The sequence below is a fragment of the Chiloscyllium plagiosum genome, unplaced genomic scaffold, assembly GCF_037043375.1.
Source record: "Chiloscyllium plagiosum isolate Xiang-an unplaced genomic scaffold, Cpla_swu_hap1 HiC_scaffold_9, whole genome shotgun sequence".
Classification (NCBI taxonomy): Eukaryota; Metazoa; Chordata; class Chondrichthyes; order Orectolobiformes; family Hemiscylliidae; genus Chiloscyllium; species Chiloscyllium plagiosum.
Genome location: NW_028270147.1, coordinates 53618247 through 53633131, shown reverse-complemented (window position 1 = coordinate 53633131; position 14885 = coordinate 53618247). Strand labels below are relative to the sequence as shown.

At 40.7% G+C, this 14885-nt stretch overlaps 1 protein-coding gene across 10 annotated transcripts in view; it reads left to right on the top strand.

Annotated features, from left to right (window-relative positions):
• The window catches only part of fggy (FGGY carbohydrate kinase domain containing), a 369292-nt gene that overhangs the window by 324974 nt on the left and 29433 nt on the right, over nucleotides 1-14885 (top strand). The window contains exon 16 of one of the 10 annotated variants that reach the window (XM_087990629.1): nucleotides 3591-3984. The exons of the other annotated variants lie outside the window; for them this stretch is intronic. Coding sequence (XP_087846755.1) covers nucleotides 3591-3710 — 120 coding nt within the window. The 3' untranslated portion in view covers nucleotides 3711-3984. Of the gene's footprint in view, nucleotides 1-3590; nucleotides 3985-14885 lie in introns of those variants that run through there. 10 annotated transcript variants of the gene reach the window in all.

Sequence of the window (14885 nt, the reverse complement as noted above, 5' to 3'; positions counted from 1 at the left end):
CCTACCTCAAACATCCTGCAGGAGGAACATTCCACTGCCTGCGCTGCCATTACTCTACACTTAGTCTCCAAAACAAGAACACTGAATAGTTTACCTGTGGACTTTAAAGTTAGGTTAGAGGAGGAGGATGGGAGGGAGGCCCTACTTTGTAGGGCCTGGGGTCTAGAACACACCCAGGGCTTATGCCTGAAACGTCGATTCTCCTGTTCCTTGGATGCTGCCTGACCTCCTGCGCTTGTCCAGCAACACATTTTCAGCTCTGATCTCCAGCATCTGCAGTCCTCACTTTCTTCTCGAACACACCCACTCAAATATCAATCACTTACCTTCCCGACCAGCACTGCTCTCCAACTTCACTTCCGCCCAGCTCGCGCCGCTCTCTGCTGTAAAAGGACCGTTGGCGTCGAGGTAAGTTCTTAAATATCAATCACTTATCTTCCCGACCAGCTCTGCGCTCCAATTTCACTTCCGCCCAGCTCGCACCGCTCTCTGCTGTTTCACAGCATCCTTCCGATAGGAAGGAGACCAGAATTGCACGCAATATTCCAAAAGTGGCCTAACCAATGTCCTGTACAGCCGCAACATGACCTCCCAACTCCTATACTCAATATTCTGACCAATAAAGGAAAGCATACCAAATGCCTTCTTCACTATCCTATCTACTTGTGACTCCACTTTCAAGGAGTTATGAACCTGCACTTCAAGCTCTCTTTGTTCAGCGACACTCCCTAGGACTTTACCATTAAGTGTATAAGCCCTGCTAAGATTTGCTTTCCCAAAACGCAGCACCTTGCATTTATCTAAATGAAACTCCATCTGCCACTTCTCAGCCCATTCGCCCATCTGATCAAGAGCGCGTTGTACTCTGAGGTAACCTTCTTCGCTGTCCATTACACCTCCAGTGTTCATATCTAAATTATTTATATAAATGACAAAAAGCAGTGGACCCAGCACCGATCTTTGTGGCACTCCACTAGACACAGGCCTCCAATCTGAAAACAACCCTACACCACCACCCTCTGTCTTCTACCATTGAGTCAGTTCTGTGTCCAAATGGCTAGTTCTCCCTGCATTCCATGAGATCTAACCATGCTAACCAGTGTCCCATGGGGAACCTTGTTGAACCCCTTGCTGAAATCCATATAGATCACGTCCACCGCTGTGCCCTCATCAATCCTCTTTGTTACTTTTTCAAAAAACTCAATCAAGTTCATGAGACATGATTTCCCATGCACAAAGCCATGTTGACTATCATGTAACTTATTGGAGGATAAATATAAGATAAAAATTTCACAAAACCAACATCAAAACAGTGCAAATTATGTAGAAACTTATGATGATTTGCAAGTTACTAGAGATGAAATCATATAGGGGACTGAATACCGTGGACACGGCACCATTTGTGCATAATCATGCAATATTTACCAAACCCTCAGAATCCTCATGGCACCTCACCGATGTTTCGGAAGCACAGACCTGCACTGCAGGGTACATCAGCAATTTGAATTGACCAGCAACAAGCACCGAAAGGCTGCTGCAAGGACACTTTGTGGGTAGCGACAGGAATCCAGTTTACAAGTTGGGCCAAGTTGCACCTTTGGTGGTTCTTTGGCTCTTTTATTGCCCACCTGCATGCTAACAGCATCCATGCTTTGTCATGCCATAGCATGCCATGTCTGCTAGCTCATTTGTCCTTCAGCCAGAGCCTAAAGGCTGTCACACTGTTATATTCAGAGGTTGAAGTGCTCTTTTAAGCAGACACTAGCAGATTTCTTGTTAGTTGGGATCTATCCGAAGGGAGGAGGAATCTTGCAATATACCACTGAGACATCAAGCTAACACCTACAGCATGTGCTGGTTGCCTGAGTGACAAACACACACCATGTTTTTTCAACAAAGTGGTCACAGGGAACAGCGGATGGGGGCCAGTCAAGGATAGGCAACCGTCAGTCTGGGCATTCCAGTACCATCAATCACATTCACAGTCCAAGGGTTTGAATACAATCACTTGTCTGGTTGGGCCAGTTACTGTCAGGGAATATGTCCGACTGCAGTCCAGGGAATGGAAAATGGTCAGTTCTGTAGGCATTCCCTGCATCATTTGTTGTTTTCGAAATGCTAACTGCAACAGGAAAATGGCTAGGATAATGCCAGGGTGAACGGAGTCAGTGTCAGTTTGATGTGCAAAAACATGGAAGACGCATCTGCTCGACGCTAGGACATGGAAATAATAAATACATGATGCATGTCTTTGCAAACTGCAGCTACATTTAATTTCTGATAATTTATTTGACAAGTGTGGGAAGATACACTGAGAGATCCTGTTAGGCCTCATGCAAAAACATCCTCTCAAAAAAATCTAATGCAAATGACAATTCGTGAAAAAAACGGAAGATTGAGCCCTAGGTATTTCTTTATTTCCACAAATTATTGGCCAATTTTTTATATTAATAGCACACCATTATTTTTTTCAGTAATTTTTGTGCCATGGTGTCATGTAGCATCTTAATAGAGTTAAATTCAGTGCTCTATCCATGGATTATTTGTCAGTTATACAAATTTAAATTTGTTATTATTGTTTGGAACATATTTAACTTACAGGTTATCTGCATAATGCCTTATGATCAAACATTTTAATGCCCAAAGTTTGTGCGAAGATTTGTAGCTCGGGTGCTCGTTGTTGTGGTTCTGTTCGCCGAGCTGGAAGTTTTTGTTGCAAACGTTTCGTCCCCTGGCTAGGCGACATCTTCAGTGCTTGGGAGCCTCCTGCGAAGCGCTTCTTTGATGTTTCCTCCGGTGTTTATAGTGGTCTGTCCCTGCCGCTTCCGGTTGTCAGTTTCAGCTGTCCGCTGTAGTGGTTGGTATATTGGGTCCAGGTCGTTGTGTTTGTTGATGGAGTTTGTGGATGAATGCCATGCCTGTAGGAATTCCCTGGCTGTTCTGTGTCTGGCTTGCCCTATGGTAGTAGTGTTGTCCCAGTCGAATTCATGTTGCTTGTTGTCTGCGTGTGTGGCTACTAAGGATAGCTGGTCGTGTCGTTTCATGGCTAGTTGATGTTCATGTATGCGGATTGTTAGCTGTCTTCCTGTTTGTCCTATATAGTGTTTAGTGCAGTCCTTGCATGGTATTTTGTACACTACATTCGTCTTGCTCATGTTGGGTATCGGGTCCTTCGTTCTGGTGAGTTGTTGTCTGAGCGTGGCTGTTGGTTTGTGTGCTGTTATGAGTCCTAGGGGTCTCAGTAGTCTGGCAGTTAGTTCCGAGATGCTCTTGATGTATGGTAGTGTGGCTAGTCCTTTTGGTTGTGGTATGTCCTCGTTCCGTGGTCTTTCTCTTAGGCATCTGCTGATGAAGTTGCGCGGGTATCCGTTTTTGGCGAATACCTTGTATAGGTGTTCCTCTTCTTCTTTTTGCAGTCCTGGTGTACTGCAGTGTGTTGTGGCCCTTTTGAATAGTGTCCTGATGCAGCTTCGTTTGTGTGTGTTGGGGTGGTTGCTTTCATAGTTCAGGACTTGGTCTGTGTGTGTGGCTTTCCTGTATACTCTTGTAGTGAATTCTCCGTCTGGTGTTCTCTGTACCATCACGTCTAGGAATGGGAGTTGGCTATCCTTTTCTTCGCCACACTCACAGGAATCCGATTCACGAGAGAAGAAGAAAAGCACCGGAGGAAACATCAAAGAAGCGCTTCGCAGGAGGCTCCCAAGCACTGATGATGTCGCCTAGCCAGGGGACGAAACGTTTGCAACAAAAACTTCCAGCTCGGCGAACAGAACCACAACATTTTAATGCCCTTCAGAATGCTCGAGATAAGCTTTTGAACAGTGTACTGCTTTGTCACCCACCTGTTCTATTTGTTATTAACCAAGGAAGTTGAATTAAACACAAAATGCATAGGATTGGAAATTCTCAGTGTTTCAACTCAAATTGCTGAATACTTTGAATGTTAATTTCTCGTAAATGTAGGGCCAGAGCTGTACAATTTTTAGGTTAAGTTGCTGAAATTCAATTCAGAAAGAAATTACGTGATTGATGTGGCGAAAGAATAATAGAATGGTTTTAGCACAGAATAAGATCATTTAACACACCGACTGTTTCAGGCTGTCTGGAAGAACAATTTAGATCAGTCCACTCACATTGCCTTTCCATGTAGCTCTGCATTTTTTTCTTTCAAGTGCTTATCTAATGCCACTTTTGAATCTGCCTCCACCAGCCTTTCAGACAATGCATCCCAGATCAGAAACATTTGCTACATCAAAAGCTTTCTCTTCATATCGCATTTGATTCTTTTGCTAATGTATTTAAATTGGTATCCTCTGGTTCTGTGATTGAGGCTGAATCTTCAGTGCAGTGACAGTACTATAAAACAAACACATGGTTCTGTTTACCTTCTATATGTCTATCAGACAAATGTCAAGAATGGAACTTCACCAGTTTCAGGTACCAGTTTCAGTATTAAACACAACCATAAACTTTGAGCCAGCAGCAGCAGTGGGATTGCATTTGACCAGAGTCTGTACCCTAATGATTCAGCATTTTTAGCACTCTACCATTACTATCAGATAAGGCTGAACCATTTGTGTCAGTCACAGAGTCATAGAGACAGCATGGAAACAGACCCTTAGGTCAAACCGGTCCACACCAACCATGTTCCCAAACTAAGCTAGTACCACCTGCCTGCACTTGGCCAATATCCCTTCCAGCCTTTCCTATTCATGTATTTATCCAAATGTCTTTTGAAACATTATAACTGTACCTGCATCAACCACTTCCTCTGGCAGTTCATTCTTCACATCAACCACTCTCTGTGTAAAATTTCCCCTCATGTCCTTTTTAAATCTTTCTGCTCCCTATTTCTGAACTCCCCCACCCTAGTGAAAATACACTTGTCATTCACCTTCATGATTTTGCTCTTCGTGATTTTATAAACCTATAAGGTCACCCCTCAACCTCCTGCTAGGGAAAAAGTCCCAGTCTTCACCCAGAAGGACTGAGTGGATGATCCATCTTAGTCTCCTCCAGAAGTTCCCAGCATCAGAGATGCCAGTGTTCAGCCAATTTGATTCACTTCACATAATGACAAGAAACAGTCAGAGGCACTGGATCCTGCAAAGACTCTGGGCCATAACAACATTTCCATAACTAAAGACTTGTCCACCAGAACTTGCAGGGCCCCTACCAAGCTGTTCCAGTACAGCTACAACATTGGTATGTACCCAACAATATGAAAAAATGTCCAAGTACTTATGTATACAAAAAGCAGAACAAATCCAATCCAGCCAATTACCACCTGTTAAATTATGGAGGTTGTCACTTTTAGTGTTATCAATAAGTGCTTGCTTAGCAAACCCTGCTCACTGATTCTCAGTTTGGGTTCCACCAGGGCCACTCAACTCCTGACCTTATTTCAGCCATAATTCAAACGTGGACACAAGAGCTGAATTCTAGAGATAAGATAAAAGTGACTGATTAGATTAGATTCCCTATAGTGTGGAAAGAGGCCCTTCAGCCCAACAAGTCCACACCGACCCTCTGAAGAGCAACCTACCCAGGCCCATTCTGCTACGTTTACCCCTGACTAATGCACCTAGTACTACGGGCAATTTAGCATGGCCAGTTCACCTAACCTGCACATCTTTGGAATGTGGAAAGGAACCGGAGCACCCAGAGGAAACCCACACAGACACGGGGAGAATGTGCAAACTCCACACAGACAGTTGCCCGAGGTGGGAATTGAACACGGGTCCCTGGCGCTGTAAGGCAGCAGTGCTAACCACTGAGCCACCATGCCGCCCCAAAGATTGCACACAGTGCTGCAAATTAAGATCGTTGGAGGGGGGAGTGGATGCTTGTGGTTGTGCTGTCAATCAAGTGAGCTACTTTGTTTTGGATAGTGTCAAGTTTTTTTTGAGTATTGTTGGAGCTGCACTCAACCAGGCATTTGAGGAGTATTCCATCCACTCCTGAATTGTGCTTTGTAGATGATTTTCAGGGTTTGGGGAGTCAAGAAGTGAATTACATGCCACGTATTCCTAGTCTCTGACCTGCTCATGGAACTCTGTATTTATGAGTTTCTGGTCAATAGTAACCCATAGGATGTTGATAATTGGGGATTCAGTGATGCGCATTGCCTGGCATTTGTGTGACTTGAAAACTACTTGCCACTTGTCAGCCTGGATAGTGTCCAGGTCTTATTGCATTTGAACACTGCCCTTGATATCAAAGCACCAAATAACTTAGTATGACTTCAAGGAGCCCTAACAAAACTAGAGTCAATGAGAATGAGGGAGAAAGTTTTTCAATGGTTAGACTTCATGCCAGAGTCATGAAGTAAGATAGTTGGGATTGTAGAATGTCAATCATCTCCATCATACATCACTGCAAGAGGTTTTTAGGGTAGAATCCTAAGGCCCAACCATTTTCACCTCCCTCCATTATAAAGTCAGAAGTGGGGAGAGTTACTGATTATTACACATTGTTCACGGACTCACGGGATTATTGCATCACAGTATGAAGCCATTTGGAACATCATGTGTGCACCTGCTCTCCAAATGAATTTTTCACCTAGTATTATTCTCCTGCCTTCTTCCAGTAGCCCTGTATGTTGTTCCATTTCAATGACAATCAATTTGCCCTTTGACTACCTTACTCGAACCTGCCTCTATCACGTTCTCAAGACAGTATATTCCAGATCCTAACCACTCAGTGAATGAAAAAGAAACCTTACATCACTTTTGCTTCTTATATTAACTGCATAGTGGCTCAGTGGTTAGCACACTGCCTCACAGCGCCAGGAACCCAGGTCCAATTCAAGCCATGTTCTCTCTGTCTCTGTGTGGATTTCCTCCGGATGCTCCAGTTTACTCCCACAGTCTAAAGTTATGCAGATTACATGAATTGGCCCATGCTAAATTACCCTGTAGTGTTCAGAGATGTGTAATTTATTTGGGTTAGCCATGGGAAATTCAGGTTTTTAGGGATGGGGTGGTGGGTTTGGTTTGTGTGGGATGCTCATGAGAGGGTCGGTATTGACTCAATGGGCCAAATGACCAGTTACCACACTGTAGGGGTTCAATAATTCTCTAATCATACTTTAGATCTGCCCTCTCTTTCTCAATTCCTTCATAAGTAGAAACATTTTCTCCCTATTAACACTTATCAGATCACTCATGAGTTTGCATACTTGAATCAGATCTCTTCTCAGCCTTCTCCACTACACGAAGAACACTCCCAACCTCCAGTCTATCTTCATAACTAAAATTCCTCAATCTTTGGGGCATTCTCATAAGCCTCTTCTGCACTATGTACAATGCTATCACATCCTTCCTGAAGTGCAGTGTCCAAAACTGAAGACAATGATACAACTGAAGCTGAACTAGTATCCTTCTATACAAGTCCAACATAACTTCCTTACTGAATAAAAACCGAAAAAAACTGTGGATGCTGTAAATCAGGGACAAAATAGAATTGCTGAAAAAGCTCAGTAGATCTGGCCGCATCTGTGGAGAGAAATCACAGTTAACATTTTGGGTCAAGAGACCCTTCCTCAAAACATCTGTATGCTTTTAACTGCTCTCTCAACCTGTCTTATTACCTTTACTGACATATATACTCAAGTCCCACTGTTTCTGCACCCCTTTAGATTTATAGTGTCTGTCCATGTTCTTCCTACCAAAATGTATCACCTTTCACTCTTCCATGTTGATCTGTCACCTATCCACACATTCCAACAATTTCTCTTTGTCGTTTTGAAGTTCTACATTATCCTGTTCACAGTTTACAATGACTCCATATTTTGTGTCATTTGCAAATTTTGAAATTGATGCCTATACACCGTTGCAATTAGGTAAGGCGGGATAATTCGGCTCCCTTCTCTTTAGTCCTCTCTCAGACAAACACAACAACTTTTTTCTTTTGTTTAGCACACATTGCATCACATTATCAATTAAAGATGTAGTCAACTTGATTAAAATAAAGGAGCCAATTACAAGGTTTACATGGGTAAAAAGAAGAATTTATTACCTATTAAGTCCAAGAAAATGTAATAAAACATGACATCAAACACACACAAACACAAGTAAATGGTCTAAAAATGAAGAGTGTCTGGCACAGACAGGAAAAATAAAGGCTACTACAGTTACTTAATTATTGACCTATGTCTTCAGCAGTTTGCCCTCATCAAACCACCACATTAGCTCATGAACAAAATTCCAACTCATTGGTTAACTATGATTCTGTCTTAAGAAATCCGTGCAGATGCTCCTTAATTAGCCTACATTTGTCCCATAATCAACTTCTTTGCAAGTCTTCAGATACTGAAGCAATTCATGTACGTATGTAGCAAGAACTGGACATCATTCAGATTCAGGCTGATAAGTGGCAAGTAACAAAGAACTAACAATGGTCTTCTCCAATAAGAGAGAATCTGACCATCTCCCATTGATATTCAATGGCATTACTTACCACCACTGAATCCCCCACTATCAATATCCTTGGGAGCAATAGGGTTTCCCATTGAACAAAACTTCAACAGGACCAGCCATATAAATTTTGTGGCTGGTGGAGCAGATCAGAGGCTAAGAGTTCATAGCGAGTAGCTCAACACCTGTCTCCCCAAAGCCTGTTCACAACCTACAAGGCATATGTCAGGAGTATGATGAAATACTCTCTATTTGTCTAAGTTAAAAATCACACAACACTAGGTTATAGTCCAACAGGTTTATTTGGAAGACTAGCTTTCGGAGTGCTGCTCCTTCATCAAAACAACTACCTGATGAAGGAGCAACGCTCCGAAAGCTAGTGCTTCCAAATAAATTTGTTGGACTATAACCTGGTGTTGTGTGATTTTTAACTTTGTCCATCCAATCCAACACCAGCTCCTCCACATCATGGCTCCATTTATGTGGAAGAGTTCAGCCTAATAACATGCAAGGTTCAACCCTTCCAGGACAAAGCACTCCACTTGACTGGCACCCTGTCCAGTACCTTTCAGTTCCTTCATCACCAACACACATTTTCAAGTGTGTACCATCTACAAGAAGCATTGCAGCAATTCACCCATGTTATCTCAACAGCACCTTCCAAACCCATGATCTGCACCAGGTAGAAGGACAAGAACAGCAGATGCTTGGGAACAACATCACCAGCAAACTCCCCTTGAAGTTACACAACAACCGCATTTGGAACTATAGGACCTCTACTTCGCTGTCATTGGGGAAAGAATCCTGGAACTCCCTCCCTAACAGCACTGTAGGTATACCTACTCCCCAAGATCAATAGTAGTTCAAGAAACTGGTTCACGCCATCTTTTCAGGGGAAATTACACATGTGCAATAGCGCTGGCCAAACAAGCAATGTCCACACCCTGTGCACAAATTAAAACAAACGCCATTTGATTGTAAAACACTTTGGAGTTAAATATCCATATTAATTTTGATTTGATGCTCTGATTTAGGAAGAAACCTGCACAAAATACTTTCCTTCCCACTTGCTAACTCAGTTTCCACCCCTTAATTGTTATCAATTTCAAACAACTACAAATACTCTATCCCAAAAAGGAATTAAACTTAACTCCTGGGATTTTCCATTAGTTTTATGATTTTCATACAATAGGATATACTTAACTGCACAGACCGACAACTGAAGTGTGAGGCCTTGTACGACTTCAACATTATGTGTTTTTTAAAATGTTAGTAGTTTCATTCCCACGACAGTATATAAAGTCCCCATTTCCTTTCCGACGGGCCACTCCCTGACATGATTAAGTGAAGTTGAACCATGCAACCTGAAGGTAGTTCACGAAATGCAGTCAGGTTGCAACTTGAATGACCAATTATCCAGGAACCATTTTGTTGCCCTTTACTGATAGCTAGTACTGCATGTGCTACAATCAGCATATCATGCCACATTGTGGGCAATGTATCTTAGTGCATTAGTGTGAAGGAGGTCATGTCACTTAAGCACGTGTCCAGTATTGCTCAGAAGCCAAGGTAACTGTGGCACCATACCAGAACAGTTTTAACTTTATGTTTTGCTGAGGATTATTTTAACAAAATAGATAGAGATTAATTTTTTTTTTAAATAATTCCTGCTTTTTAATTATTTATATTTTGAATATCAAAACTTCTCAGTTAAATGAAGACTATAATGATGACTGACATGTTTGTTTTTAAGTTAGTTGTACTATCACAAATATTTTACATTTTGGTTCATGCCGCAATTAGACTTTGCATTAATTACACAATATCGCCATCTACTGAAATATTCTTAGAATTGAAAATACTTTTCTTTTATACTCATGATGGCCCAGATGTCTCACCTTCCAGATTTCACAAACAGGTCAGATGATGGCTGATCCATGTCAGGACCCTCATTCAACTCTGTTCCAATGTCACTTAGCTTGGGGAATTCTATGCATATTTATTTGGCAGAAGTTCAGAAGATTGTGGAAAAAATGCCGGCAGCATTGAGTCAGGAAAATCTTCATGTGAAACATCGAATAGTTTTTAACTTCTTTATGTTTGGTCGTTGTCACCTAATAAACTTACTGCAGTAAGTTAGGTCTGATGATTTAAAAATCATGGCATAATAATTATTCATGTACTGATCATTAATCTCCCTGACCCAATTTTCTCTCTCTGTTTCTTGAAAAAAAAGTACTCTTCTTCTGTTCATTTCTCTTTCTCTACCTGATTTGGCTCTAATTCACAAATTCCCATAATTCAATAAATATAAAAGAACCAAACTACTTTAATGGTTCCAAAGGAGGAAAACGAAGAACATTTCACTTTTAAAACTTCCATTGTGGCAGTCAAATCAAAATCAAAATAAATAAAACATAAATAATGACAAATTGTAAGCTATACAAACAATAAATCACACTTTAAATTGCCAGTACAAAAATGAGTGTTGTGAATTTCTCAGGTGGTCCCTCAGCATGTGTGGCATTGCTCTCAGCACAAATTTCCACAACACTGTTCTTTCCAGGTGATATATCAGTTTCTTTATTCACTCAAGCCTAAAGTCCGATATAACAGCAGTGTTACTACCACCACGTTCCATGGCTTTAACGTCCACCAAAAGGCATACTTTTCCAGATTCTTCGTAACACTATTCTCAGACTCAATCCTTTTGGTTTTCTTTTGCAGCTGTGCCATGCTGTTCCATTTGGCTGCTTTACATTCATAGTTTTACAGCTACATTTTTATTCTTCTTCAGCAGAACAACTAAAAGCACTAATATCACTTTGTTTGTTCTGACCATTGGCTGAAGTTTTTTTTTGTCTTGGTGTGTTTTTTTTTCTGATTAACTTCTATTTCTGCAGCAAATGAAGTGAGAGTTCTTGCTTCAAAAGTCTGCTGTCAATGTTAGGAAGTACAATTGAATAATCCCTGCAAAAAACTTGGATTGTTAAGGACTATGTCAAGAAATATAGGATTTGAACCTTGGTCAGTGTAGAAAAGAGCTAGCAAACTCTCAATTTCATCGCTTTTTTTTACCTTTTCAATCCTTAGACATGATTGATTAAGAAGATGGGCGGTTAATATAAACCCCAAAGCATCCTTACAAATTCACTAAATCTCCCATGTTCCTTTCCCTTGATTTGCACTTCCAGCAAGTGACAGTGCAAAAATTAGTTGAGTTGCTGCAAGAAAGAGTAGTAATGGGATCCAGCTTAAATCCAGATCGACCTTCCTCCACATACCATTGGCATGTATTCAGCAGGCAAGCTATGTAAGTGCTGGTTTACTGGGAAAAATAAATCACGATTGGGTCAGTGAGATGAGAAGGACATCACACCTGATTCTGTGTCAAACCCGCTGCTGTTTTGAACAGATTCCTTGGATAAACTAGGAGAGAGCAAATGGCTGTGTTCAGTGGCTATATTTCAAACTTTATTTCTGACTGTTCTTTCAGTAAAATTACAGTCTCTGCTTGTTTGTTGATAATGACATCAGCCATAAAATGATTATAAAAACTTCCTTTCAAATTATTGGCTGCAATCTAGTTGTCTTCTTTCATGTTTAGCTAATTAATTGTGAAAATATTTAAACCATCAAAAGGTAACCATTATTATTTGTTTAAAACCTTTTGAACTTGAGCCATTTGAAAAGTCTTAAATAATTAAATATCAACAAAAATTGTTCGTCAGTATGCCTTGGAGTTTCTATCTCAGAGCTTTATGATGCACCTCCAAACAGTTTTGGAAAAAGCTGTTATTTTTCAGTTTCACCAAAACATTTTTTGTGCTTTCAGTGGATGTGGACAACACCAGCTGCACCAGCATTTATTGCCCATCCCTCACTGCCCTGGAAAAGGTGGTGGTGAGCTGTTTTTTTAAACCACTGCAAACCATGTAGTGTAGGTACATCTACAGAGCTGTGAGGAAGGGAGTTCGAGGACTTCGACACAGAAACGGTGAAGGAGCTTTATCACATATGCCAAAAAGCAGAGGTTTTTTTCTCAAAAATTGTTGATTTCCATTTCACCACAACATTTAAATTAGTTTATTTTATCATAGGACATGGATATTGATGGCAAGGCCAGTATTTATTGTCCATCCCTACTTGCTCTTCAGAAGGTAGTACTGAGCCACCTTCTTAAACCATCGTATTCAGTCTTGTTCAGATACAACCAGAGTACTACTAGGATGTGATTTCCAGGACTTTGACCCAGTAACAGTGAACAAATGATGATATGGTTCCAAGACAGTTTGGCAATTTTCCACATTGTCAGGTAGATATCAATGTAGGTTTCTGAACCCTATTTATTGAGTGTAGCCTCCTATAAAGCAGTTTGCCTGTCTTCTAATAGACAACTCCTTCTGCTGCTGGTTCCTGTGGTGATGGTACTGAACCTGTTTCTCCAAATATTGCATCATCCAAATTATTTTGACAATAATAGCGCCCATGATAAGTAGATACAGCTTACTGAGGGTAACAAAGGAAAAACAAGAAGTGATGAAGTGATTTGGAATCTCTCCTGGCAATCTGAACACTACACATGAACACCCATCTTCCAAACTAGTTGGTTGCAGGGAGTGCCCCTTTAAATACTGCTTCAGTGGCTGTGAGGGGTTGATCCTTCTAGTTTTTGCTGGCAAATTCAGCAATGGTTGGGGTTTCCAGTTTAATATGTAGTGGAACTCTGCTTACATCTGGAAAACCTTGAAACACAGAGAAAATTGTGGGGTTCAGATGAGGAGGGTTAAAGTGTCCCAAGAATGTAACATAAGACCATAATATATAGGAGCAGAAGTAGGCGTATTCAGTCCATTGAATCCAGTCCATGGTTGATCTGATAATCCTTAAATCTACTTGCTTGCCTTTTCCCCATAACCTTTGATTCCCTTGCTGATTATAAATCGTTCTATCTCAGCTTTTATTCCACTTAACAACCAGTCGCTAGAGCCCATTGCGGGAAAGAATTCCATAGATTCACCACCATTAGTGAAGAAATTTCTCGTCATCTTTGTCTTAAATATGTGACTCCTTATTCTGAGCTTTTTGCCCTCTGGTCTTAGACCTTCACATAAGAGGAAACATCCTTTCCATAGCTATCCTGTCAAGACTTCTAAAAATCAGGTTGCCATACTGTTTCAATCATGTTTGCCCCCCACCAATCTACTCAACTTCTCCTCATTAGACAACCCCTCTATAACTAGGATAAGCCTCCAACGCTAGTATATCTTTCATTAAATGGGTGTGGTCTGACATGTGCCTTAGTTTTAGCAAGAATTCCCTATTTTTATACACCATTCCCTTTGAAATAAATGCCAACATTCCATTTGGCTTCCATATTACTGGATGAAAATGTGTGCCAGCTTTTCGTGATTTATGTGAAGGACTCTTAGATCCCTCTGTACTGCAGCTTTGTGTAGTCAATCTCCATTTAAATAATATTCAACTGCCTTATTCTTCCTGGCAAAGTATATAACCTCACATTTCCCATATTGTATTCCAGACTCTTTATTTCATCCTCACCAGTTGATATCCCACCTACTTTTATGCAATCCTCAAACTCAACAATAAGACATTCAATTCTTTCATGTAAGTTATTAACATATGTTGTAAATAATTTGTGGTCTCAGCACTGATCCTTGTGGCATTACAGATTGTCATCCTGAAAATGCTGTCTTACCCCAATGTTCTATCCATGCTAATATACAACCCCAAAAAGTAACCTCTTATTAAGTTGCTTTACATGTGGTACCTTAACAAATAACACATCCAAATATATGAGATATATTTCCTCTTTATCTATTCTGCAGTTACCTTCGCAAAGAATTCTAATAAATTTGTTGGACATTTCCCTTTCATGAAGCCATGTTGGCTCTGCTTGATTATTTTGTGTTTTTCTAAGTACTCTGTTCTTACATCCTGTGAAGTAGACTCTAACATTTCCTGGTAACAGATACTAAGTTAACTGGTGTATAGTTACTTGATTTTTGTCTCCTTCCCTTTTGAATAAGGGTGTCACATTGGCAGCAATAAATATTTTAACACAAATTTAATTATCAGTGTAACTCATTGATTGCACCCCCCTCGCCCCCTGCCCTCATTCCTGTTGGGCACAGAAGGTTGAGTTGAACATTCTTGGTTTACAGTCTGGAGAGAAAATATGGACAAGCAGAACTCCTTTTCTCTTCACAATGCTTCTCCAAAACTGTACAGCAATTCAGTCGGTAGGGGTTGCAGATGGAAACCCACAATTAGTTGTTGCTAATCAATGTTTCAGGTACAATGTGTGTTTGTCATACAATTGTAGTCAGTTTGTGCCTATTTTTCTTCTATTGCTGGTACAAAGCAGTTAATTCTTCATCTGTGAACTGTGGTCAGTGGTAATGCCACTATGAGCCTGACAAGCAGTGTTAAATTGGCATGTTATTG